The sequence below is a fragment of the Octopus bimaculoides genome, chromosome 10 (genome assembly GCF_046866305.1).
Source record: "Octopus bimaculoides isolate indiv1 chromosome 10, ASM4686630v1, whole genome shotgun sequence".
NCBI classification, from domain to species: domain Eukaryota; kingdom Metazoa; phylum Mollusca; class Cephalopoda; order Octopoda; family Octopodidae; genus Octopus; species Octopus bimaculoides.
In genome coordinates, this window is record NC_142937.1 from 41,166,738 (window position 1) to 41,192,616 (window position 25,879).

The window sequence follows — 25,879 nt, forward strand, 5'->3', positions numbered from 1 at the left end:
ACATGAAAATTGGAATACGGGTCAGTGACTATTATGAATGTATGCAAAGTTCAACATGGATAAAACAAATAGTGGCCACAAGATGTATTGTTTCTACTGAAAAAACCAGAAATACCTCATTGTATTCTGCATATATTTCTATCAAGAAAAGAAGCCAGCTGATTCACTAGGATGAAGTCGAACCGTCGTAAGCAAACAAAACCAAACCGAGTTTCTTATAGTGCAGATTTGGATTCTGGAGAAACTGTATCAAAACAGTTTGAAAACCCTCCAGACTATGATTTGGAAGACTGTGGAGAGAGGCTGACCAATGATGAAGACGACACCAGCCAACTGAAGGAAGAGGCTGCTGATAATTTCTCTTCTGGCCAAAGTTGTCCCGAACTCTTACCATCAGTGTCTCCACAACCACAAGTACCACAGTTACAGCAATTACCTCCCTTACAACTACCACAACAACAACTAGGGCCAGTGCCACTACCACCACCACCACCACCACCACCACCACCAGCAATACCACTACCACTACCAACATTACAACAACTACCACCTCAACAGTTACCTCTCCAACCGCCAGCTCCAATACACATACCACCACAGTTATCACCACCACAGCTGTCAACACAGTTAACTCCATTAACCCCACAACATATAGTACCACACCCATTACCTCCACAGCAAATATCACCCTCTCAAATATCACCTTCACAGATATCACCTCCACAGGTATCGCCCCAACATATACCTGCGCAAATATCCCAACAACAGTCTCCATTACCTTCACCACATCATCAACAACACTCACCACCACAGCAACAATCAACTGTACCTTCACCAACACCACCACTACCACCACCGCCACCACCACCACAACAATCACAACTACCACCACAACAACAACAACAACAACAACAACAACAACAACCACTGCTGGAACCTGAAAAAGAACTACCACCCCAAGAAAACCACATCAGTGGTTTGAAACCAGAACATTGGCAGATATTTCCAACTGAATACCATCGCTTAGCAAATGAACTCCAGCAAAGTATAAAACCACAGTCCAATGGTCAGAATGGCTTGGAGCCAACAGGCATACTTACAATAGTGCCCACTTCTGTGCCTCTTTCCAGCATACCAGGCCTTGATCCCACTGAGGCAGAATCCAAAGACTCAACTGGTGAACTCAGTATAAAAAATGATGGTACCCGGATATTTCATCCTGATGCCTACTGTGAAATATGTGATAGAGAATTTTGTAACAAATATTTTCTGAAAACGCATAAAGCTAACAAGCATGGTATCTATGAGAATGCACCGTCACCATTTTCAATGAACACATTTCCTTCAATGATTCCTCCCCCTCCACCTCAGCAACAGCCGCCTCAAGAGCAAATTGTCACACCATCATCATATAGATTAGATCCTCAGTCACAGAATCAGAAAGTAATTACTGAAGGCAGTGTCAATCAAGACTTGGAAGACTATTGTGAGTTATGTCAGAAGCACTTCTGCAACAAATACTACCTCAAAAAACACAAACAGGATGTTCACGGCATTGCGCCGGAGAGCTGCAACAATTTCAGACGTATACGTCCAGTCGACATCCCTACGTCCGTCGCTGTTACCTCGTCATCCATTATTGTACCTCAGTCCATGGCCAGCATGCCTAATATGGCTGGTGTTATGGTGTTGAACCCTTTTGTACCTCCTGTAGCGATAATCCCAGCACAGCCTCTGTTGCACCAGCCCCAGCCGCAGATGCAACCACACAATAATTCAGTCCTTTCTCAGCCCATCGCCACTCCACACATGGAAGCTGCACCAACACAACAGATACCATCTCCTCAACAGAAGCAACAACAAATGCAAAACCAGCAGCAGATTCAAAACCAACAACAACAGCAGCAGCCACAACTGCAAAATCCACAGCAACAACAACTACAGAATCAACAACAACACTCGCCACTGCAGAACCACCAACAGCAACATCAGCAACAGCATTTGCAGAATCACCAGCAACAATTACAGACTCAACAATTGCCGAATCACCAGCAACAACAGTTGCAAACACAGCAGCAACAGTTACAGAATCACCAACAAGTGCTGCAGCAGCAAATACAAAATCACCAACAACAAATACAAAACCACCAACAACAACAACAAACGCAACAGCAGCAGCAACCTCTACCACTACCACTTCCACCACCAGCATCTCAGTCCTCACAATCGCAGCCACAGCCACCATCATCAAGTTCCGCCCCGCCAGCACAACCCATTGCAAGTGATGCACTTCGTAGTATTGGGGTTCTAAATGCAGAAGCGTACTGTGAGATTTGTCGTAAAGAGTTCTGCAATAAATATTTCCTAAAGATCCACAAAGCCAACATGCATAATATTTATACTGACGAGATGAAACCACAGCTACAGCAACCACAAATTTCGTCCAGAATAGCTACTGAGCCTGACCATCCTGATGTGAAACAGGAACCAGGACTTCTTAGAGACCAAGCAAAAGAAGATGCATTGTCTGGGCGTGTATCTCAGGAGCAAGGAATGCCTCTTGTCATGAAACCAAAGGACATGGGAATGAAGGAAGCAGAACAGATGAAGGAGCAAATGCTCTCCAAAGAAGCTATTAGTTTAAGCAAGGATCTCACAAACCTGAAAGATCCTTCTGTTCTCAAAAATCTAGCACTTATGAAGGGGTCTGGAACAAACGATATTCCTCAAAATCTCTTGACAAGTACTGGTGTTAACGTGTCCCAGTCCAGCATGATCAGCTCTGTGGTGGGCCTGTCCCAGAACATTCTTTCAAATTCCAACAGTGAGTGTTATGTCACTTACTGCAACATCTGTAACAGAGAATTCTCAAGCAAATACAGCTACCGCATTCATCGCATGAACGTGCATGGTGTCTTTCATGAAACACCTTCCAAGAGCCATCCGCTGGATGGTCAGTTACCAAGTGACATGTCTGCACGGATTAAATCCATGCCTGGATTTGTTGGCAGCGACATGAGAAATGGAAACTGTGTCACTGACAGCAGCGGAATGCCCACACTCTTTGGAAACATGATTGCAGCAAAGCTTGCAGATCGCGTTACCTGCGACATCTGTAGCAAAGAGTTGTGCAATAAGTATTTTCTTAAGAACCACAAGCTAAAAGTACATGGAATTGATATCATGTCTGCTGAGAAGGAGAACAAGCAGAGTGAGGGGAAATCAGTTTCTCCTAAGCTGAATTTGTTTAAAGATAATCAAAAGGAATACATACGTGATATTATTCGAGATCAAGCAAAAGAGCTAGCCTTATTAGAGATGCAGAAAGTTGATATGAATGGCAAAGAGTTTCTGACCTCAATGTGTAATATTGAGAAACCTGACCACCATGAACTGGTGAAAATGGGCATTGACCCAGAAGCATATTGTGAAATCTGCAAAAAAGAGCTGTGCAGTAAATATTTTCTCCGAACCCATAAGTTGAACATTCATGGCATCAAGTCAGATAGAATTGACAGTAAAACCATTGACAAGATGCAGTTACCTCAGCCAAATAAAAAGTTGATAAATAATTTAGCTGTGAGTATGAGCATGGATGGTTTTCAACCAAATGAAAGTTTTGAAAAACATACATGGCGATGGAAAGAACCAGTGAATTCTTCTCGTGTGATTTGTGACATCTGTAACAAGGAGTTGTGCAACAAGTATTTCTTACGAACTCATAAGCTGAACAAGCATGGAATCTTACCAACAGCTGAGGAACAGAAAATCACTCCAAGCCCTTCCATGCGGTCTTCTCCCGTAGACAGTGGTAGCATTGGTAATGCCTCCCCTGGAAGTCAAATTGAGAAGCTATCTGATGGCTTTTCAATTTTACCTAACAGCTTGTCAGATTCCTGCCTCACTAACTCTGATTCCAAATTATTGACCCAGCATCAACAAAATCCTGATGAGGTCAAAATCAAAACAGAACAGCTTGATGATACCCCTGTTAACAATAGGTATTACAACCATTTCACTGAAGTTTGCAAACTGTGTGACCGACGATTTAAAAATGAAAAGTGGCTGCATGCTCATGTTTTAAAGGATCATGGGGTATCTTTACCTTCAGACAATAAATATGTACCTTTAGAAGCTCAGATGTGCCAGTTCTGTTTCAAAGTATTTCCAAATAGCATTAGCCTTCAGATGCATGTCTTGAATGATCATAAAGCTGAGGTAAGTGCAAAACCTGATTTTTCACCACCGCATCACTTTGGTGGTCCTTTGCACAACAGTCTCAGCTGGGGAAATAGCTTACGAAGAAAGTACTCCCGTGGTGGCAAACCAAAGCTATACAGTTGTGTTCACTGTGATTACAAAACAAGGTGGCTTTCAAATATATATTCTCATGAAGAACGCAAACATAGCATTATTAAGGGCACTGTTGGGAGGTTCACCTGCAAAACCTGCCTTAAATCATTCCTTTATGAACATTCTCTCATCCGCCATATCACAGAATATCATGCAAATGATATAAAAGAATCCCGACCCCGACCAAGAGGCATCCGTATCAAAAAGTTTAAGTGTGCCAAATGTGGCATTAAATATTTGAGTAAGAAAGCATGTCAGATGCATATAAGGGAAGTGCATGTTAAAAAATCCAAGTTGACATCAGATGTTGAGCCATCAGAAGATAATGGATTCTATTCTTGCAGACAGTGTGATTTTACATGCAGTTTTGCAAAATTGTTGCAAAAGCATATGGCTTTTAACCATGGGCCAAAAATGTCACCTTCTTCAATGCCTTCTGAAGATATTGAAGATTTAAAAGAACCCAATTCATCTTCTCCTCGAACTCATAACAACATCAGTAATTATCCTGACGAAGAGCAACTACCTTCAACTAAAGCAACACCTGCAACAGATAATGATGACAACAACAACAACAACAACAACAGCAATATTAACAATAGCAGCATCAACAACTGTGACATGGATTCTACTGATGAAAATGATGGTTATGGTTGTAGAAGTACTGACAATAAGTCACAAACTCCTTTTATTATGCAAGCATTTCATTTAGAAAATAATTTAGTGGATACAAACTTTATTCCTTCTGTTGTACACATGCCGGTTCGCCAGCGTGTAACAGAACCTGTTACACTCACTCTCACCTTGGTACCAGCTGAGCCTTAGTATGAGCTCACAATCATTAAAATTCTTAAACATACATCTCATCCACACTCTCCCACATGTATACAAGCATACATACATGTTAGTTTATCTACTGATATTTTACTAGGGAAATTCAGTCATAACAGGAAGAATCTTAACTCCTAAAGAGTGTTAAACTGAGGCAAGAGAAAATATACTGCAAACTACCAGAATGGTGTAGATCTATCTAGCATGAGACTTTGGCTGGTTGATTGGCTAGTTGCTCTTTGAAAACAGTGTATTAAATAAAAGTTTTATGTGCAATTTCTCACCCACCTCAACATTTGCATTTGGCTTGATCTATATACAGAATTTGTTTTTTTATAAAATATAACAAAAAAAAATAAAATAAAAAAGATTTTGGAGAAATAAGAGCAGAGTGAAAGGTCAAGAAAATAAACCTTTCATACATGCATATATATATATGTATATATATCTATATATCTAAATATATATACATACATGCATACACACACACACGCGCGTGTGTGTGTGTGTGTGCTCTGTATGTACAGCACATACAAAACTTGGTTGTTCCTTAGAAGGCAGCAAGACAACCTCTTGTATATTCTTAGATCATGAATCTCAGTATTCTGTAATTCCATTATTAAAAAAAAAAAAAAAGAATATAATTAGTTACCTTTCCTCTCTCTTGCTCTGCCTTTCCAAAACAACAACACTAACAATAAAACCAACAGCAACAGTATGCTTAAAGCAAGCAGACAAAATACAAAGTTTCAGAAAACATTTCTAACAAAGCCTCAACTACAACACCTAACAAAAAGTGAAATAAAAAAAATTATCATCCACAACTGTAGAGCAAAGGCAGATGCCACAAATGATGGAATTTCTTCCTGTTTTATCATGAGATGGGAGTTTTTAAAAACAAATAATTAATAATGGCCAGCTTTGTTTGGCATCTGCACTATTTTTATATATGTGTCTATACCTCAGTCTTTGAGGAAATGTGCACTGCGATTTGCCACAGAATGGTCTTGAAAGAGGAGTCTTCTATCTAAGGTAAAAATAAAGGAAAAGAATGAAAATTGAAACAAACTATAAAAACAGTTAAAAAAAAAAAATTAAAATAAAAACTTCTTAAACCCAGACAGGAAACATCATTAGAAAAAGTTGAGAGAAAAATACACTATAAGTATATGATATTTTTGTGAGCTTATCTTGGAATTGGTTTTACTTTGATGTGTGATTCTCTTTATATGGCAGTATTGTGATCTTTAAATTAAGTGTGTTTGATATGAGTGAGAGTTTTGCCATCACAGATAAAACAAACAAAAAATATACCAAAATAATCAACAACACCCCCTCCCCCTCCGAAAAAAGGAAAAATATGCCAGGATTGTTGGATAAGTTTTAATTTTTGTTGTGAAAAATACCCAAAACTAAAAAAAAAAAACAATTATTGGATTTTTCCAGTTTTTCCTTTGTTTATTTTATTTTAAATTTTTTTAATGTTTTTCTTTTTTTTTAGATTGGTGTCTTAAACACACGCGCGCACACACACACACACACACATATATATATATATATATATATAAACATATATATATTTTCCCTGTCATATTTTAGATTTTCCTCCTGCTATATGCTATCTGCAGCCAATCCTGCCATGGACTTGTCTTTATTTTTATTCATTTTTTTTTCGTCTCTTTTAATTGCATCTTAATTTATTTAATAACTCCTCCTCCTAATCAATGTCTCATCATTTTTCAAAGTTATCTTCAACTTCAGTACTTTGTTTGTGTTCTCTTATTTTTTCATTGATTTTATTTTTCCTCATAACGTTTGTTCTAAAGGTTTGACTCTGGTTTAAAAATACCAAAATAGTTTTACTAAAATTATTAATAGCTGCTGTTAACTCTCCCATATCTCCTTTTCAACTGATTCTGCATACCTATGGAAGTTATATATATATATATATATATATATATATATATATATATATATCATCCATATATAATTGGTTACTTAAACTCAATGAATTTTAAGTTTATTGTGACCTAATCCCCCTCTAGCAACAACTTTGTGTGTACATTAAATTTTTATTTTTTTATTTTTCTCAACTTTGTGCTATAAAATGGTGTAAGTGTTTCAACGTGAAGTCAGGAGGGTTAACATTTTTTTAGAAGCATATTATGCACACACACACACATGTATATATATATATATATATATATATATATATATATATATATACACACAGACACTGACACGTGTCTTTGTGTGCATGTGTGTGTGTGTGTGTATATATATATATATATGTGTGTGTGTATATATATATATATATATATATATAAAATGCATGTGTATGTGTATGTGCATATATATATATATATATATATATATATATATATATATATATATATAAAAAACACTTTTTCATTTACCCCCTCCCTTACATTCAGTTGGAGACTTAATAAAACCTGCTGTATGTCAGATTTTTAATGTAAATGTAAAAGAAAAATTCTATTACAAATCTATACCAGAACAGAAACCATTTCTTTATTTTATTTATTTATATTTTTTTCAAACTGTATATTTGTCTATTTCACTAAATTGTACCAAGCCCATAAGCAGTATACTGTGATGACATAAGGAGAAACCTCGCTAACCAACTTACACTTATCAATGAAAGCTGTAGTTATTTCTTGGAACTACAGGCAATTTACCCCTGATTCTCCTTAGATTTCTCTTTTGCTTCAATAACCTAGATGTTCAGAATAGGGCTTGAATACAGCACCTCTGAAACTTGCTGAATTGAGTCAGTCATCAATCTCTCTCTCTCTCTCTCTCTCTCTTTCTCTCTAAAAGGGGTTCACTGATGTTATGTGAAATGGTTGATCTCCCCACCTTTTTAACTTGAAGTGACTCATGTTCTAATGAGTTGATTCTTGTGGAAAGGAATAATTGTTTTATATTTTTGTGTTTATTATAGTTTTTTTTATAAATATAAAAAAAAAAGATTTGGTTAAAAATTATTCTTTTTGGCACTTTATATATATATATATGTGTATATATATGTCTGTGTGTATATATATATATATATATATACATATATGTATGTATATATCCCTTGTCCTCTGTTGAAACTTCAAGAGTTGAAGTGAGTTGTTATTTATTTGTGTCATGAAGATTATGGGCTTGTGTGGCAATAGGTGTTACTGGGTGTTTCATATTATTATTATTATCATCAAAATCATTGTCATCCTCATCACTTTGATTATCATCATCACTATCATTATTATTATCATTTCATAGTGAAAAAATAAACAAAAAAGATATCTCATTGGAAAAAAACTCAACTCATCAGAAGAAAATAGAAACAAATTACAAATATATATATATATATATATATATATATATATATATATATATATATATACATATTGTATATTCACACACACACACACACACACATTTCCCAAAATTTGTTAGAACATTGTTTGAATGATGTGACCAATTCTCTTCTGCATCAGAAGTAGAGGTTTGCAAATCTTTCTTTAGTGTCAGCCTTTACTAAGAAAATGTTCATGGCAGCTTGAAGTTCTTAAAATGTACCACAATACAAACTAACCCACCAAAGTATACTCATAGAGAATAAAATCTTGCCTTCATCCCTTCAGAGAAAGGCAACTGTCAGTTGTATTGATAACTACATCACATTGTGATCTTGAGAAAGCCACTGCTGTTGAGAAGTTTTAATAATTACTTAAATGTTTACAGCTGTTCAGCAGCAATGTCAAAATGACAAGCAGAAAAAAAGAGAAAAAGGAAAATTTTAAATCATGAAAAACTGTTTTTATAATTTTAGAAAATTATTTTAGTCCTCTTTGGAATTTTGAGAAGAAAAATAGTTGTGTTTATCTAATTTTATTGAGGGCAGTGCATGGTATAATGGCTAGTTTTTTTTTTTTTTCATGTTTTTTAGATGTAACACATTGTACTCAAATGACTCCCCTTTATATTCTAAGTTTAAATCCCACCGAAGTTGACTCTGCTCTTCATCCTTTCAGAATCTGTAAAATATGTACCAGTATAGTATGCAGGTTGGTTTAGCCATCTACACTTATTGTAAAATGTTTTGGTTTTGTGCCACTATTAGAGAATATTATAGCTAGCAGAATTGTGTATTAATATATATATATATATATATATATATATATATATATATATATAAATATCACTCTCAAATTAAGGCCAACTGTAATTGAAAGGTGTCTCATCCTGCCTTGCTAGAATATAAAACCAGTAAGTTTTATTGCATGGTCTTAATTTTATCCTTTAATTATTTTTCCTTTCAATTTCTTTCTTTCACTCTCTCACAATTACGCTACACAGATACCTCTTTCGCATGTTTTTTTAATTCACCTATTTAATTATGTCCTTTCTGTGTCCTGTAACATTAATAATTATGGCTTGAACTCATCCGTTCCAATGGCAAGTCATCTGACTTTGCAGCCAAAATATGTCTAGGTCTAGTTCTCAACCATCCACCCTACACACTACATCTTACACAGTTTTTACCCATACCCACTCCTTGGCTTCCAGATCTGCATTTCAGTTTTGTAGCTTTTGCTACACATTCGATTCATTAGCATCATTATTGTAGAAGTACTGATTTTGTTGATATGATATTCACAGGCTATTAGCTCCCAGTGTTTTAGTAGTATGTATATTTTTTATGTGTACATAGAACACATACATGTAGATAATTAGACAGAGTGCATGAGTTCACATTAAGTATGACCATGCTGTTTGTGTACATTCAAAATAATCTGTACGGCATGACCTGCATGTGTGTTTATTTTGAAAAACTACACAAAGACAAAATAATTAACAAATGGAATTTTTTAGTCATCTTCATTGAAGGATATTTATTATGACAATACTTTCTCATTAAAACATCTTACAATAAGCATACTGGGCTATTGTTACAGATATTATGAAAGCAAGTCTCTAAATTATTGGTATGAGTATATTTCTTTTTGTTTTATTTCCTAGTCAGACCAAAGTTCAATATTTGCTTATTCCTATATCTGTTTAATATGGTTCCTGTTTCTTTAATTTTGGTAGTGGCCAGTTAAGGAAAGTAAGGTTTGTTCCTCAATGTTTACAACTATTTTCCTTTCTCTCGATGTGGCATTTGGGCATTGAGCCATAATATCTAGTTTTGATATTTAAAAGACAGAAGTAGAACTTTGTTTGATAAAGGAGTGAAACAGAGTTTAAGTTTAACCATAAATTTTATATATTTTTCAAGAATTTTGTTATGGCAGTTGAATCAAATGATGTTTAATAATAATACTTTTAATTTTTTTTTTTTTCATTGTTATCAGCATAATTATTATCATTATTATTGAGAAGAGTAGCCAATTGGAAAAGTGGTGGAACATTGGTAGAATATCTGGTTGTGAGCTCTACTCACACATGTTTTTGATTTATGTGAGAAAAGGCATGAACAACACAACCACCCCCTTTATTAAGTAACAATCTATTGATATTTCAGAAATTATTGACTGCTGTTCTATGGTGATATATACTGAAGCTGCAGATTAATTATTGCTATGTTGGAATTGAGTTAACTATTTTACTTACTGCAAGTAGATGGAGTACTAGACTGAAATCCTGTCACCAGAGCTGTGTTAATATACTCAGTTCACTTAACCAAACTAAGTATCTCAGAGTAACAGCAGTTTAATCACTAATATTCATTCAGCTTGCTCTGCTGAATTCAAATCCTTCCATGAGTTTAGCTGAAAGAAGGATCAGCTCTACCCAGCTGATTTACCTAAAATATACATGAAGGCAGTGTCTTTAGTGGTTCAAGTAGCTTTGTATGTGATTACATATTTAGAATTTAGAATAAAGATTCATATCCAAACCATTGTGGCCATGACATATTAAGATAGATTGTTCAAATGACAAAAAGCATTTAGCATTATTTCTGGTACACCTTGTCTAAGTTGAATAATGTCCCTTGTTAATGATTTACTGATCTAAAGAAGCAGCTTCACCAAACATAACTTGCTTCATACAATTCTGTTTCAGTATATAAAGATAGTTCCAATATATGAAGGTAGTTCCAAGACATGTACAGAATTTTCATTTTCTTTTTCTTCTTTTTTTCATTTGGCTTCTAAATTTCAGTTAAATTCTTCAGTAAACAGCCATATATTTTCCATGAGGTTTCTCTCTCTCTCTCTCTCTCATATTTATATATCCATATATATATATATATATGGACACACGGACACACACACACAAATTGAAGAAGCATAATAATTTACTCGTGCACGTATTTAATGGGAATTACATCGCAATTAATACTATTGTTCTGCTGGCAACAGCATCAAACTACTTCAATAGTAAATAATAACGTTATTAATAATTAAAAGAAAGATACAAGAAAATCTCCTAATGCTTTGTCACTATGAACTCAGGCATATTTAAAAGATGTATTTATTTCAATTGATACCCCAATAACTTTCTACCTCATTAACTACCCTGTTTCTAAGACAATTCTTATGATTTTTCTTGAGATCCCATTTGCTGAAAAGTATTTACTGAAACTAGTCATTGTGTTAGATATATTAGTTGAGAGATGTACCGTCAGATGGTTTCAAAACATTGTGCATGCCCCACATACACCTCAAACAACCCACCCACCCTACTTCTTCAAGTCCTGTAAATTCATTTGTTTGAGCTCATTTGTCCTGTCTTGCATATCATTACATCAAGTATCTCTTTCAGCTTGTCTAGGTATTTCTGTTGCATGTTTTTACTGATTTCATGTCTTTTTTAGTTTTCTGTGTATATGTCTCTGTGTGATGTGTGTGCATTCACTGCTGTTATACTTATAACTTCCAAAGATGGTCTTTTAATCAAACAATTCCTACTGTAAACTTTTTTGCCACTAATATGACTTTCTCTCAAACCATCCAGTTATTTTCCCATGAAATCTTGTCCATTGTTATCATCATCATAAGGACAATTAAGTTGTTGTAGAGCACTCAACTAAATTGCTTATGGCATTTAGTTTGCATTCACATTTCAGAGTGATTGACTTTGCATTTTATTCTTGTTCAAGTTGCAGCCAATAAAATATCTATACTATTTCATGTGTATTCTCAATCTCCTATAAACATTTACTTTTGTTCTAGCAAAGAAAATAAAATAACAGTCCTTAAAGTTTTCAAAATATACCCTTAGGGAAAGCATGAATGTCATGACACTTCTCTTCACAAATTCCCCATATCTATTATTTATGTATTTATTATTATTAAGTAGTAGTTGTAGTATTTGTTCTATCTCTTTATGTTTTGAGGTCAACTTTGCTTTTCATTTCTTTAGGGTTAATAAAATACAGTACTGAGGGCAATTTAATCAACTAACTCATTCCTTCAAAATTGCTAACCTTGTGCCTAAATCAGGAACAGTTATTATTATTATTAAGGGCATCAAGCTGGCAGAAACATTAGAATGTTGGGCAAAATACTTTACAGTAGTTTGTTGTGACACTACATTCAAGTTCAAATCCTGCTATTGTCAACTTTGCCTTTCATCCCTCCAAGATTGAGAAAATAAAGTACCTGTCTAGTACTGGGGTGATGTAATCAACTAAACTCCTCTCTTCAAAAATTGTTGACCTTGTTCTTCAATTAAAAACAATTATTATTATTATTAATTACATTTTATGGAAATTATTAGATGATTCTTATTTTTATTTTATCATTTTCTTTTCAAACTTCATATAAAAAGAAATTTCATTTTCACATGTTTATTCTGAAGTTTGTTTGCATTCCTTAGTTCTTGAACACTGGAGTTGCTCCAGTAAAGCTTACCAATAGCAAACTTTATGCAAACATCTTCATATTAAACTCGAGCATTTTAAATAGATATAATTTTGTTGTGGAAATTTTATACAAGACTATGTAAATTTATCTCGAATATTTTAAGCTTCTTGGAAATATTTTTAATGTTTCCTGAACATTTATTTTTTAATGGAATCTGTTAAGGCTTTTTTTTTATTATAATTTTCTTTTTTATAGAATTCAGCACATTTTAACACCAGCTGATTACAACTGCTGTGTGTGCAGCAATTTCTAGGAAGCTTTCACTCTATACACACACTACTAAATTTCAGATACAAAGTGAATAATGTACATGTACTTATTATTTGACTGTCACTTTTGTTATATACATTCTGCACTTACCTGCTTGGACCTCACAAAAATTTCCTAAAAATAATGCATATTTTTATATGTATAAATGTGTGTATACATGAAGTCATAAAATACACACTTATACTTTCATTTCAGAAAATGGAAACTAAGTATTGTAATGATTGGTGGAATATTTTTGAAACCAAAATGAATGGTAAACATGAAGCATTGTCATAGGAATTTTAAAAAGGTCAATCTTAGAATAGATAACATCAGTACTTTTAAGTTGTCATGCATAATATCCATTTAAATTTTTCAATTTTTATTAATCTGGTATTTAGTATTTAAATTTTTATTACCTGTCTTGGATCTGCTCAGGCATTTTTCTTTGACTTCTCTTTTCTCTCCTATAGAGAAAGAAAAAAGTGTTTTTCATTTCTTCTTCTTTCTCTCTCTTTCCCTCTCCCTCTCTCACATCACTACTATAACATCCTCAAGTTTCCTCAGTGGCTTGCAATCCTCTTCACTTGCTCTGGTTGTCAACTTTGAATACAAAATATGACAGCTGTTTAAGTTGTGTGTGTGTGTGTGCATACATATGTGTATGCGTGTGTGTAAATGTATGTGTATATATATATATATATACACATAACACACTTGAAAATATTGATCATGATGATAATACAAGCAAACACAGCAAAAAGAAAATACAAAAGAAGGAATTCTTGTGAGCTTTTTTAATCTCTATTTGGGCTGCCTATTTGAAAAGTAGTTCACATAGAGATAGGAAAAAAAAAATCATAAAGACAAAATTCTTCAGCAAGCAGTGGCTTATTTTTGATACTTCATGCAACACATACAGTCCTTGATAGCCAAGTGAGGGTTTTGATTCTTTTTGATTTTCAGTTACTTATAATCTTTTGTTGTATAAATTATATTTCTGTGTGTGTGTGTACATGCATCCATTGTATGTCTGTGTTTTTGTCCATGTTAGAACAGAGAGAATTCCAAGTTTGCCTCACTCATGTTGTCATCTCCCCCCCCCTTCCCTATCCGTTGTTCGTGTCCCATAGCAGCCTATTACATACTAGATTCCTAGGCTTGTGTATATTTCTGAGAACAATGGTGGATAGTCTAAAAGTTAATACAGTACACTGGGGAACATTGTGGCAGTACGGAAGAATCAAGCAGTTATGTTATTTACTTGTTTACTTGTTTGACTTTTTTTTTGTTTCATTTTGTTTCCACCCCTCCTTGTTTTTGCTTCAATTTTGGAATTGTTCAAACACATTCTTGAAATTAAGTCATCACTTTGTTTGGCTTCAGTGCTCTGGAAATACGGGATAAAAGAAGAACTTTAAGTGGAGTGTTGCCTTTTCCATATATTTCATGACAGAATTGTCGAATTTTATGTTGTGAGCAAATGCTATTCAGATAATTAATGGTTTCATTCTCTTAGTTTTCTTTCCATTTCCCAAGATGTTGCTTCATCTGAGTGTTTCGTATGATTTGTAATAGCTTTTTAAAATTTAGCTATTATCACTTCATTCTCTCTCTCTCTCTCTCTCTCTCTCTCTCTCTCTCTCTTCCTCTGTGTTTTCATTTTGGTTTGTCAGATGCTTCACAATGGGTATTTTTTATTTAATTTCACATCAACCTCTCACCTTGAGGATTTTTGGTACTTTGAGCTGACAAAATTGTATCATAAGCATGTTTGACATTCCCTGCCAATATTTGAAGTTTTATTTCTACAAGTTGTTGAAAAATGTTAATATTTGAAATTAAAAAAAAAATATAGAATGTGTGTGTGTGTACATGTGCATGTACGTATATGTGTGTGTGTGTGTGTGTGTGTATATATATATTACACAAAGGTAAAAAATAAAAGACAAACCATGCTTATACTTATGATACACTGGCCAGGTTTGTTATCTTTGACTTTTTCTAGTATTCTTGGAGAAAGTCTGGATCATTTTCTGTTTTATAAGGATTCCCATACTTGTCTCTTTTTTCCCAACCCCTTCTTTCCTCCAAAGTACTTCAACTCTCCAAACATTCCTATTTTCCAATGTTTGTAAGTCTAAGTTATTGCTGGCCTTTATATTAAATTTGCCTTTTTTTACTCATTTTATTTATGTCCATTTCATTCTCTTGCATCTGTCATTATTAATATCACTAATATGATTATCATCTAAGTGATACTATTTACTTCTGTTTCATTGAAACACTACATATGTGTATTTCTAAGGATAATTTAGATTTCTTCATCTTAGCTTGCGTCAACCAAATTGAACATAAGTATAATGTAGATGTTAAACTGGAAGCTCTCTTGTATCGTTATACAATTTGAGCTTGGGAGCAAGGGATTTCTTACTTTAAATCATCAATTTCTATTATGTTACAAGAATTTATTTTCAAAAAATACTAAATGGTTTTCAAATGAGGTCTCTTAATTCTATACATTTAGAATCATGATACCATTTTAGAAATATTTTTAGTGATTAAATATTCTTCCACAGTTCTCTGCTTTGTTTTCTGTTATAAACTCCTAGTATAAATAACATTCCATCTCTTAAATAAATGTTACAAAATGTACATATCTATACATTGTTACACGCATACACACACAAAAATGCTAGATTTACTTATATTAAATTGAAGCCATATCACTCTTTTTAATGGTTTTATAAAAATATATTGGCATTGTTCTGTTTATAGTTGATGGGAAACGAATGCTAATCATACATACAAAGTACCTTTCTCAACTCCTACTTCTATATGCAGTTTAGTAATAAGCTTTCAGTATTTAAAAAACAAACACTTCTGTATTTGTATGAGTGACCTGTGAGGTATACATATGTGTATTTGTGTGTATTTATACATCACGTATATATGTATATGTATATGCCTTTTTATAGGTTTATATAATATGTATATACAGATAGACTATCTGTATATAGTCTATATAGTATATATGTATATACAGATAGACATGACTATCTATGATATATGCATACATGGGGAGATATTTATGTATGCTTTGCATCCAGCCCATTCTAACATGGGTTAACTTACACAATACTGAAACATTGTTTTACTGATAGATGCCCTTGCTTTGACTAACCTAACCCATATTTCAAATACAGGAATTTTTATTTGACTTGTCTTTGTTAGGGAACCATCAGCAAATATCACTGTATGTAACTTAATGTCTTTTTACATGAAGTGCAGAAAGTAAACAGTCAAAATAGGCATACATATATACACTGTACTGGCATGTGTTAGACAAATGCATATTATTGAAACACATATATATTTCTAATTTGGTTACAAGGGCAACAATTTCAGAGGAGAGTTTGAAGAACTGCCAGCTGTAGAAACCATGTGAGAGCAAGCACTGGAATTCAGTACAGTTCTCCAGCTTGTTGGATCTTGTCAAACTATGTCCAACCCTTGCCAGCATGTAAGACAGACATTGAATAATAATGATGATGATGATGATGATGATGATGATGATAATGATGTAGTTTACATTTATGTAAAGATATATATGTATATGTGTGTGCTTACATTTAGAACATAATAGAAGTCTAAAAAACTTAGAGAAGTAAATGTAAGTTTCCATCAAAAAATTTCAAAAGCAAAGCAAAAAAAAAGATCAAGAAATAAAAATAAAATGAATCTGTCAAATATTTACTGAAACATTGTTTATTGGAGACTTACATGTGCATGTTTCAATATATTTATAATGTCTTTAACAGTAATTACCTTAATTTGTGCAAGTAAAAAACATATATATAAATCTCTAGTGCTCCTAAGCCTATGTCAATAAATTTAATTGTCAAGGAATTGTTGAAAAATATGAGAGTAAACTTTGTTTAGACTAGTGTTGTTATTGTTGTAGTTGGTTGGGTTTTTTTTTTTGTTCATTTTTTCTCTTTGCAGTTTTAGTGTATCAGCTGGAAACAGTACTGTTAATTTCTAGTTTCCTAAATATTGTTCCTATAAATAGTTATCAAACAGATTCATTTTAGTTTTATTGTTTTGTTTTTTTTTTTTTTGGTTATTTCTAACTTTTCAGTGGAAAGCATTTTCTTTATTTACTTTCTGTTATCTTTTTATTTCTTTGAAATCTTTCTCTAGTATTCAGTAATGAACTTTTTGCTACATTATTATCTGACAAGTGTTCCTGTGAGGATTCGAACTACTTGGTACTCATGATGAATTAGTTGATAGATTCAATAAGATGAAATGGTTTCAGGATTTTTTTTTTTTCTACTCTGCTGCTATAATATATTCTCGAATTCTTATTATCCACTCTGTTCATCTTTCTATCTTTATTCTTTCAGATGCTGCTTTTTAATGTAATAGTTTCCGTTTTGGATTTCTATTTTATATCTAACATACACACACACACACACACACACACACACACACACACATATATATGCATGCATGTATGTATACACACACGCATATTTATTTTGTTAATCACCTTACCTTCCTAAGAGGATGATAACTTCAGAATTCCATAGTTTTTGTCTGAGTGTGTGTTTATATGCATATGTGAATTTCATCCTTCTATCTTTAGTCATGGAAGCGTAGCTCACATCAATCTACAAAGTACTTTTTCTTCTAGATTATAGTTATATGTGATGTTCTATAACTTGGACCACATTTCCGTTTTGGGTAAGCCATTTTTTCTCCATTTACTTCCAGTTCCTTTTTCCTCTAGCTCTTTGTTGAATTACAGGACAATCTTTGATGGACTTCTTACTCTTTTACACAACTGATAACATTTCAAGATACTTTTCTTAGTTTAGTTTCCAAACTGGATATCTTGATGTGTTGCTTATCTCCCCATCTCCCTCCCATTATTTCTCTTCTTTTTCTGTTGTCATTTGTGTAGAATTTAATTTATGTGATATATCAAATAGTTTATCAATTGTTTTTACCTGCTTTCTTTAAGCATTCTCTATGTTGAGGTGGGTAGAGTACTTTTAAAATGTTCTTGACACTGCTGTTCCATGAGTAAGATTTAATAAGTGGGGGGAGGGGGTCATAGATTTTCTCTTGAAAAGGAGAGAAGTTGTGGCAAATTATTTTTAGGAAACTCTCTTAATCTTTGATAATTTGTTTGATGGGGATAACACAAAAACAAAGAAATTCTTAATATTTATCGTGAAGGAGCAATAAAGAGTCTGGAAAACATCGAGTTTGTAGAGGTTTTAAATACAGTGCCCGGATGATATAACAATATGTGATAGCCTCTTTGAACTCGATGTATTTCTTAAACTTTGCTTGCTTTCTGCTTGATAAGTGTTATTAATCAATCTGATGCCCTGTACTCCTCACCCTCTGAAATTGATTTTTCCCCACTCCTTTAAAAGAATATTATATCTGTTCTTTTGGATGCACATCTAAAGAATTGTAACAGTTTCAAAAATGTTCTCAAATTTCTGTGTACCATTTTTAATGAAAGTTTGTAACCCGGAAATGCAAGGTAGAAACTTCTTCCCAAATATGTTATTTTTCTCAGTTGCAGAGGACTTTCCTGATTTATATTCCCCATAACCCTGCCAAATGTTAATTCTGGTTTTGTTAATAACATAATATGCAAGAGTTTCCATATTTTTCTTGTATCATATTTAGCTCTTATACATACATACATACACATAGTTGTGTATGTATGTATCTAAGCACTATTCTTAAATGTTGATGTTTACAAGATTCATCAGTAATCCTGTATAGTGCTGCTACCCTATAAAAAGAATTAATTGTTCCACTTACAGGAAAGTCCTCTCTATCTTAGAAATTTACATGTCAACAAGAGCCGAACATGGGCTAATGAGATATACAAGGTGTTCTAAATTGCTCACCAACTAAAAGCGTGATGGAAATATATCTAGAGCAATTGGCAACTCCTGTTTTCTCGTTCATTGATTTTGTTTTGTTCAGATAGATATAATTAATATCAGATATGTTATTTCTATATGAATGAAAAAAAGTGTTAAATTTTTTCTCACATCTATAACACATATGTATGTATTTTACCCTTTGTTTTCAAATTTTTTGTCTAGTTTAAAACATAATTCCCCCAAATCTTCAATCATGTGTATATTTGGAATTGTCACACCTGTTATGTGTGCTTGTCCCTTGCCTCCACTACTCTGCCCTGCATAATGGTTAGAACATTTCCCACATAATTTTATTACAGTTATCATGAAAAATAGTTTGTTTTCTTTTTAAGCAAGTTAAATTTAGAAGTTCTTTTAATTATTATTTTTTTTTTTTTTGCTGTTTTATTATACATATACACACCTACACACACTTGTACATTTGTGTGTGTGTGTTTGTGTTTTATATATATATAGATATATATAAATATATATATATATACATATATATATAAAGTGTTGCAAAATATTTGAAGTTGCTTTTCTTGTTGTTGTTGGTTTTCTTTTCTGAATCATAGATTTTTTTTAATGATTGGCTCTGTTGTCTCATCATTATTTATTTTTGTCTTTGTAAAATGATGATTTTAATTTTTTTTTTTTTTTTTTTTTTTTTTTTTTAAGTATTTGCTGGAATCAATCCCTTGTAATATAAATAGAACAGAACAGTACTGTATCCTTGCAGTGCCCTCTGATAGAAACAGTGACAACTTTGGTTGATCTCAGATTTCCAAATGACTGACCAATCATCCAGCAACATACTGACATTCATAGGCTAAATATTTTTTTTTGTTTATTTTGGGTTTTTTTTTTGTGGCAGTGGTGGGGTGTCTTCATTTTACCTCTGTACATTGGTATGGTGAAATGGATTCAGGCGGGCATAGAATCAAAGACCTTCTTTCAGTTGCAATCATTCTTTTCCTAAGTATAACAAGCAAAAAAGAAAAAAAATGAAAACCAACAAAGTATTGATCCTATATAATTCCTTGAAATTTATTATGATGGTAAGCTTATTCAGTAAAGTAAATCTGTCACCTGCTTTCAATTTCCATCCTGTCTACTTTCAGAAAGTACGTTTCTTAATTAAAAGGGCTAAGTTATGTTAATTATCCTGTTATCTATATTTCCTAAGGATGAGGTATGATCACTGTACACTAATGGTGCTTATTAAACTTACCCTCATACTTCTTTCTTTGGCATAATTTTGAAAGAAAAATATTGGAATCCTTAGAAAATTTGTTGGATACGGAGTATCATTGGAAATATTTTGCTTAAAAGTGGTCCCTAATCAATCCTTTGCTACATGTATGAAATGTGCTTGTTTGTTTTTTATGCATACACATATATATATATATATATATATATATATATATATATATATATATATATATATATATATATATATATAAATCATGTGTGTGTGTATTGTGAGAGTGTAAATACATATAACATCAAGTCTTTTATTAGCATCACTACTAGCTCACCTAATTACATAAAACATTATTTTGGGGATTATTATACCATATATTAGCTCATTCTTTTTTAAAACACAAATGTATTGTGTTCTCTGTGTTGCAACCATAGGTGTCAGTTTATGTATTGTTTATATAAGAGGAGAAAATGTTTGTTGACGAAGCTGACTTTTAGCAGACGCTTAGTAAGCGTCATATTTCGTTCAGGCTGCTAAGATAGAAAATATTCTACAAAGCTTCATTTCTTTCAATGCCTCAGGATGCAGTTCTGACTTTTGTCCTGGTTTTCTGTATTTGTGTTGGTGAGTTTCATTCTGGACTTTCAAGTTTCTACTGTCAGTCCAGTTTAAGAATGAGTTATGTATGTTTGCTTATTAGTTCTCTTCAAAATTTTTACTTGGGTGATGGATAGAGTCCGTTCAAGAACATTTCTGTTACCAGAAAATGCCTAAATACAATACGACACCTTCATCTTGCTCATGGTTTTTTACAATTTGATGGTAAATATAATTTTTTAATTTAGTTTTCTTGTTCTTAACAGACTATTTTTATTAAATTTTGTAAGTATAGACATAAAAAATATTCAGTCTTTGATATCTTTGCCTGCCCCTCCAAGAAAAAATACTAATATATTCTTTTGGATTATATATTTATTTCCATCTATTATTAGTAAAAGGTTAAAATAAAAATTAAAGCAACAAAATGTATATGAATATATATGTATGTGTGTGTGTGTGTGTGTATATATATATATATATATATATATATATATATATATGTATGCGTGTATACATACATATTTGCTTACATGTGTATACATATGCATAGAACATAAATGTATATACACATAGCCTATGTATATATGATGTAATGTGTGTGCGTGTGTATGTGTTCCATGGCTTTATAGATTTTAAGATATAGATTATGACATATTTTAATTTTTAAAAACTTTATTTCATGAAAATTATTAAAAACAATTTATTCAAAATATTTTGCATTTTGATATATGTTGAAGCGTGGAAAGTAAATTATCTTCCTATCGTACCACACCTACTAGTGCTCAAAATCTGAAATTTCCTTTGTATCCTAAATAGGAAACAGAAAACAAAGGAAGAAAAAATTAAACATCCTCACCAAAACAAGAAAAACTAAAAAAAAAAAAAATATTTCTCCTGCCCTTCCCCTATGATCCAAGACACTCTGTAACGTTTCTCCCTCACCCTTTTATTCCTTCTTTAATTAAAGAAGCTAACAATTAAATCAGAGCTCAAAATGCAGTATTTTTACTATTTTGTTACTAATAAATATATTAATAAATGTATGTTTTCATCAACATGTTCATAAACAGTATGTATGTATGTATGTATGTGTGTGTGTGTGTGTATATATATATATATATATATATATATATACACACACACACATACACATACATATATACACATACTATACATATATACATACATGTACACACGCGTGTGTGTGTGTGGATGTGTTAAAAAATAAAGAAAAAAGCTAACATTCTCAAACTACCTCAGCCATTTTTGCTTAGATGTTATTTCAATCATTATTATTATTATTATTATTACTATTATTATCATTATCATTATCTTTTCTTTTATAAATATTCATCAGGCTGTGAATCGAATATTTAGATTTTTATGGCCTTAAGAAAGCCAGAGGCTTATATTTATTACCTTATTCTCGAGAAGAGACCTGGACATCAATTGCAATAGCTGCAGTCAGTTTTAATTGTATACCTGTTTAATTCATCATGAATTTAGATATGCAATTGTTCCTTTCTCTTCTATCATGAAAAGTTTTTTAAGATATCCATTGGCTATTCCTCCAATCCCATTTTATCTATTAGTCAATCACTTGAGAGAGTTAGAATGTTCTGTCTATATCTTACTAATTTGTACCTTAGATTAATCCAGATAATGCGACAAAATTGTTAGGTGACATTTTTTAGTATTTTTTTTCTCTCCTCCTCCTTTTTAAAAATTATGTCTATCCATTAATTGTTTCTAGTGTATATGTTAATTTCTATTTGTTTGTTTGGGGTCATTCATTTAATCACTGACCCTATTTTAATGTTTAGTAATATTACAACCATAACGCTTCTTAAGATTACTGCTCTCAGTAAGAATTATATAATTATAGACATATAGTCTAATGTTTTAAAAGTATATTTTTATTTTATTTTAATATCAATCAAAAGAAAAGTTATATATAAACAAATAAAAGATAATCAAGTCTTGTTTAAATAACAACAAAAAAAGTAAATATATAAAAAGGAAATTTCTTAATTTAGAAAAAGTGTCCTCAGATGTAAATATAGTTATGAACCTCTACTTAAATGAAAAGATGTGACTTTCCCTCTTGTATTCTTATTTTTATTTATTTATTTTTAATCTTTCTCTTATAAATTCTTGCAAAAAAAAGAATGTTGTAGAATACAAGGAAAGGAGATTCCTAATATTGCTGGATGGTTTGTCGTCTAAACTTTCTCAACCTCTCTCTCTCTCTCTCTCTCATATTTCCTTCAGTTTGTATACCTTAATTTATTAACCATTCTTGATTTTTTTACTTTCCTTTTTGATTTCATTTTTTTTTTTTCTCAAAACACCTCTTTTGTTAAACTGGAAATATTGTAGAATTATTATTATAATTATTATTATTATTATTATTACTACTACTACTACTATTATATTTTTCAATTTCTTCAAAGAATTTTCAGTGCAAGTTGTCACTCCTGACATTACTGTTCTGTGTTGAAAGGGAAAAATTTCATTAAGAAAAATGGTGTTTTATTCTTATTATTTTTAAAGAGAAAATAAAAGCCCAAAAAGCTAAGCCTTCACTGTGTAGGGAGAAGGAACACCAAGTGCCATTAAACTGTGTAGTATGGTGACGACTTTTATTGTAATCCCCTCCCCAGGTCGTTCCCTAATTTATAGTAGCGTGAAATTTTGCTTTTTATCCATTGATTTATTTTGGATTCTTATAATTTTCCAATATACCTCTAAATCCTCTCCATTTATTTATTTTTTTCTTTTTTTTTGTCTCATATTTTATTTAAATTTTATGATTTCAAGAAAAAAACACTTATTTTCTTTTTGAATCTTCATATTAAAAACTAACAAAAAAATTTGTTTTGTGTATGATGTATGTGTAAACTTTTTTTTATCATCTCTCTTTTTCTCCCTTTCCACCCCATTGTCATTTCTTCCTCGCATATTTGTACAGCATTACCTTTATAACACACCCTGCTCCCCACATTTTTTTTTTGTAATAATTCAAATCTCCTTTCTTACTCTCTTTCTCTCTCTCCCTCTCTCTCTCTCTCTCTCGGTGTTTGTGTGTAAAACCTCATGTAGAATACTAAAATAAGCAATTGTTTATATACATGCATATGTAAATGTATGCATGAGGAATATCAAATTGTCAGTATTTTAAACTTGCAATTAATATTTTTTAGTAGTTATTTGAATTTAAACATGACAGTAAAATACGAAAGTTTTTAAACTCAGAATATGCACATATTAGCTGTTAGAATCCTGTCAGAATACTGCGCTATCATTTTTACTGAAATACCAATTCTTAACTATGCCAATACAGAGTCTTTGTCTTCTGTACTCTGCAAGAAAGAGTTAAACTAAACTCTTTTCACCTGGCAGGAATAGGTTTCTTCTTTCATGTAAGACCATCTTTTGATGGGTTTCAACTAGCAACAGCTCTCACCAAGGCCATCTTTATATTTTTTAGTATCAGCTGGCAAAATGATGCTGACAGTCTATCAGTTTATCCAGGTTACCATCTAAGTAATAATGAAGCTGGATATTATTTAGCTTTCAGTGGTTAACATAGAACCAGTGATACACTCTGCTATTGAAGAAGTTCCCTTTGACTTTACTGGAATTTTCTTATATTTTTTCAATTTTGAAGCTTTTGTTTTAGAAGTTGCAAGATATTTGAAATGAAGCCTGAAATGCATCATTGTTTTATTAAATTACTTGGAGATAGTTATTCTTTAAAAGAATTCTCTGCTCCAACCTTATAAATTATATAGTTTAAACTGCAAGTGGTCATTTACCTTAATATTACATTGTTCTAATTAGCTTAACTCTCCACTCTTGTATTGCAGAAATAGATTATTGTGTATAAGAATAAATTTTGATAGCATTATTGGGGATAGACTAATTCTCTCTATTATACTTTATTTTCAAATGCCCCTTCTGCCTTTTAATGCTTTATCATTTCCATTTGATTCCCATCTGTATGGTTGCTTTCATTTCTTGAAGCATATGTATATTTGTGTTTAAATGTTTACCTATTCTTTAATATGTACGTTCATATATGTGTATGATTATGTTATTATGCACATACTTGCACTTATGTATGTGTGTAAGACTTGTTAACTGAAAAATAAAAATGAAGAGAGAGAGAAAGAGAATAAATTTTTATTTTAAAATTGAGAAAGATGATATTTGATGTTTGAGAGAAACGAAAACAACAACAGAACAACAACAACCCCCTCTTTTCATTATTGTTTATTTTATTATTGTTGTCAATGTTCCATACATGATAAAAGAAAGACACATAGGACTTGATTTTAATGGTACCAATTTGTAAAAAATGAAAAAAAAAGAAAAGTGAATAAAATGAATAAAAACAACTAACAAAACAAAACAGTTGAATTAAATTTTTTTCTTTAAAAAAAAGCAGAATCTAGTCAGAATATTATTTTAGAACATGTTTTAGTGCTATTACCAGATATAATGATAAAGTTTATCAGAAAATTGCAAACATTTATCAGAATCATTATCATTAATTAGTAATGTCCTTATGAAACACTAACCTTATTTTTCAGTTACATCTGTCATTTCGTGTATGTGTCTTAAAGAAAAACAAAAAGTAACACGCTATTAATTTATTTTATCAGTTCAGTTTTTTAAAAGTGTCCATTATCATTGCTGTCTTTATATCACTGCTACCTTTATATCTTTGTTTGATTTTTATTTCAAAACTTAGTTAAATTTTGTTCAGTTAATTTATTAGCAATTTCACCATCATG

General features: G+C 32.0%; 1 protein-coding gene across 6 annotated transcripts in view; it reads left to right on the plus strand.

Annotated features, from left to right (window-relative positions):
• The window catches only part of LOC106881299 (uncharacterized), a 233,516-nt gene extending 208,022 nt beyond the window's left edge, over positions 1 to 25,494 (plus strand). For all 6 annotated transcript variants that reach the window (XM_052971134.2, XM_089358564.1, XM_052971137.2 and 3 more), the window contains one exon: positions 1 to 25,494. In XM_052971134.2, the coding sequence (XP_052827094.1) occupies positions 172 to 5,178 (5,007 nt within the window). In that variant the 5' untranslated portion in view covers positions 1 to 171 and the 3' untranslated portion in view covers positions 5,179 to 25,494.
• The last annotated feature ends 385 nt before the right edge of the window (positions 25,495 to 25,879 follow it).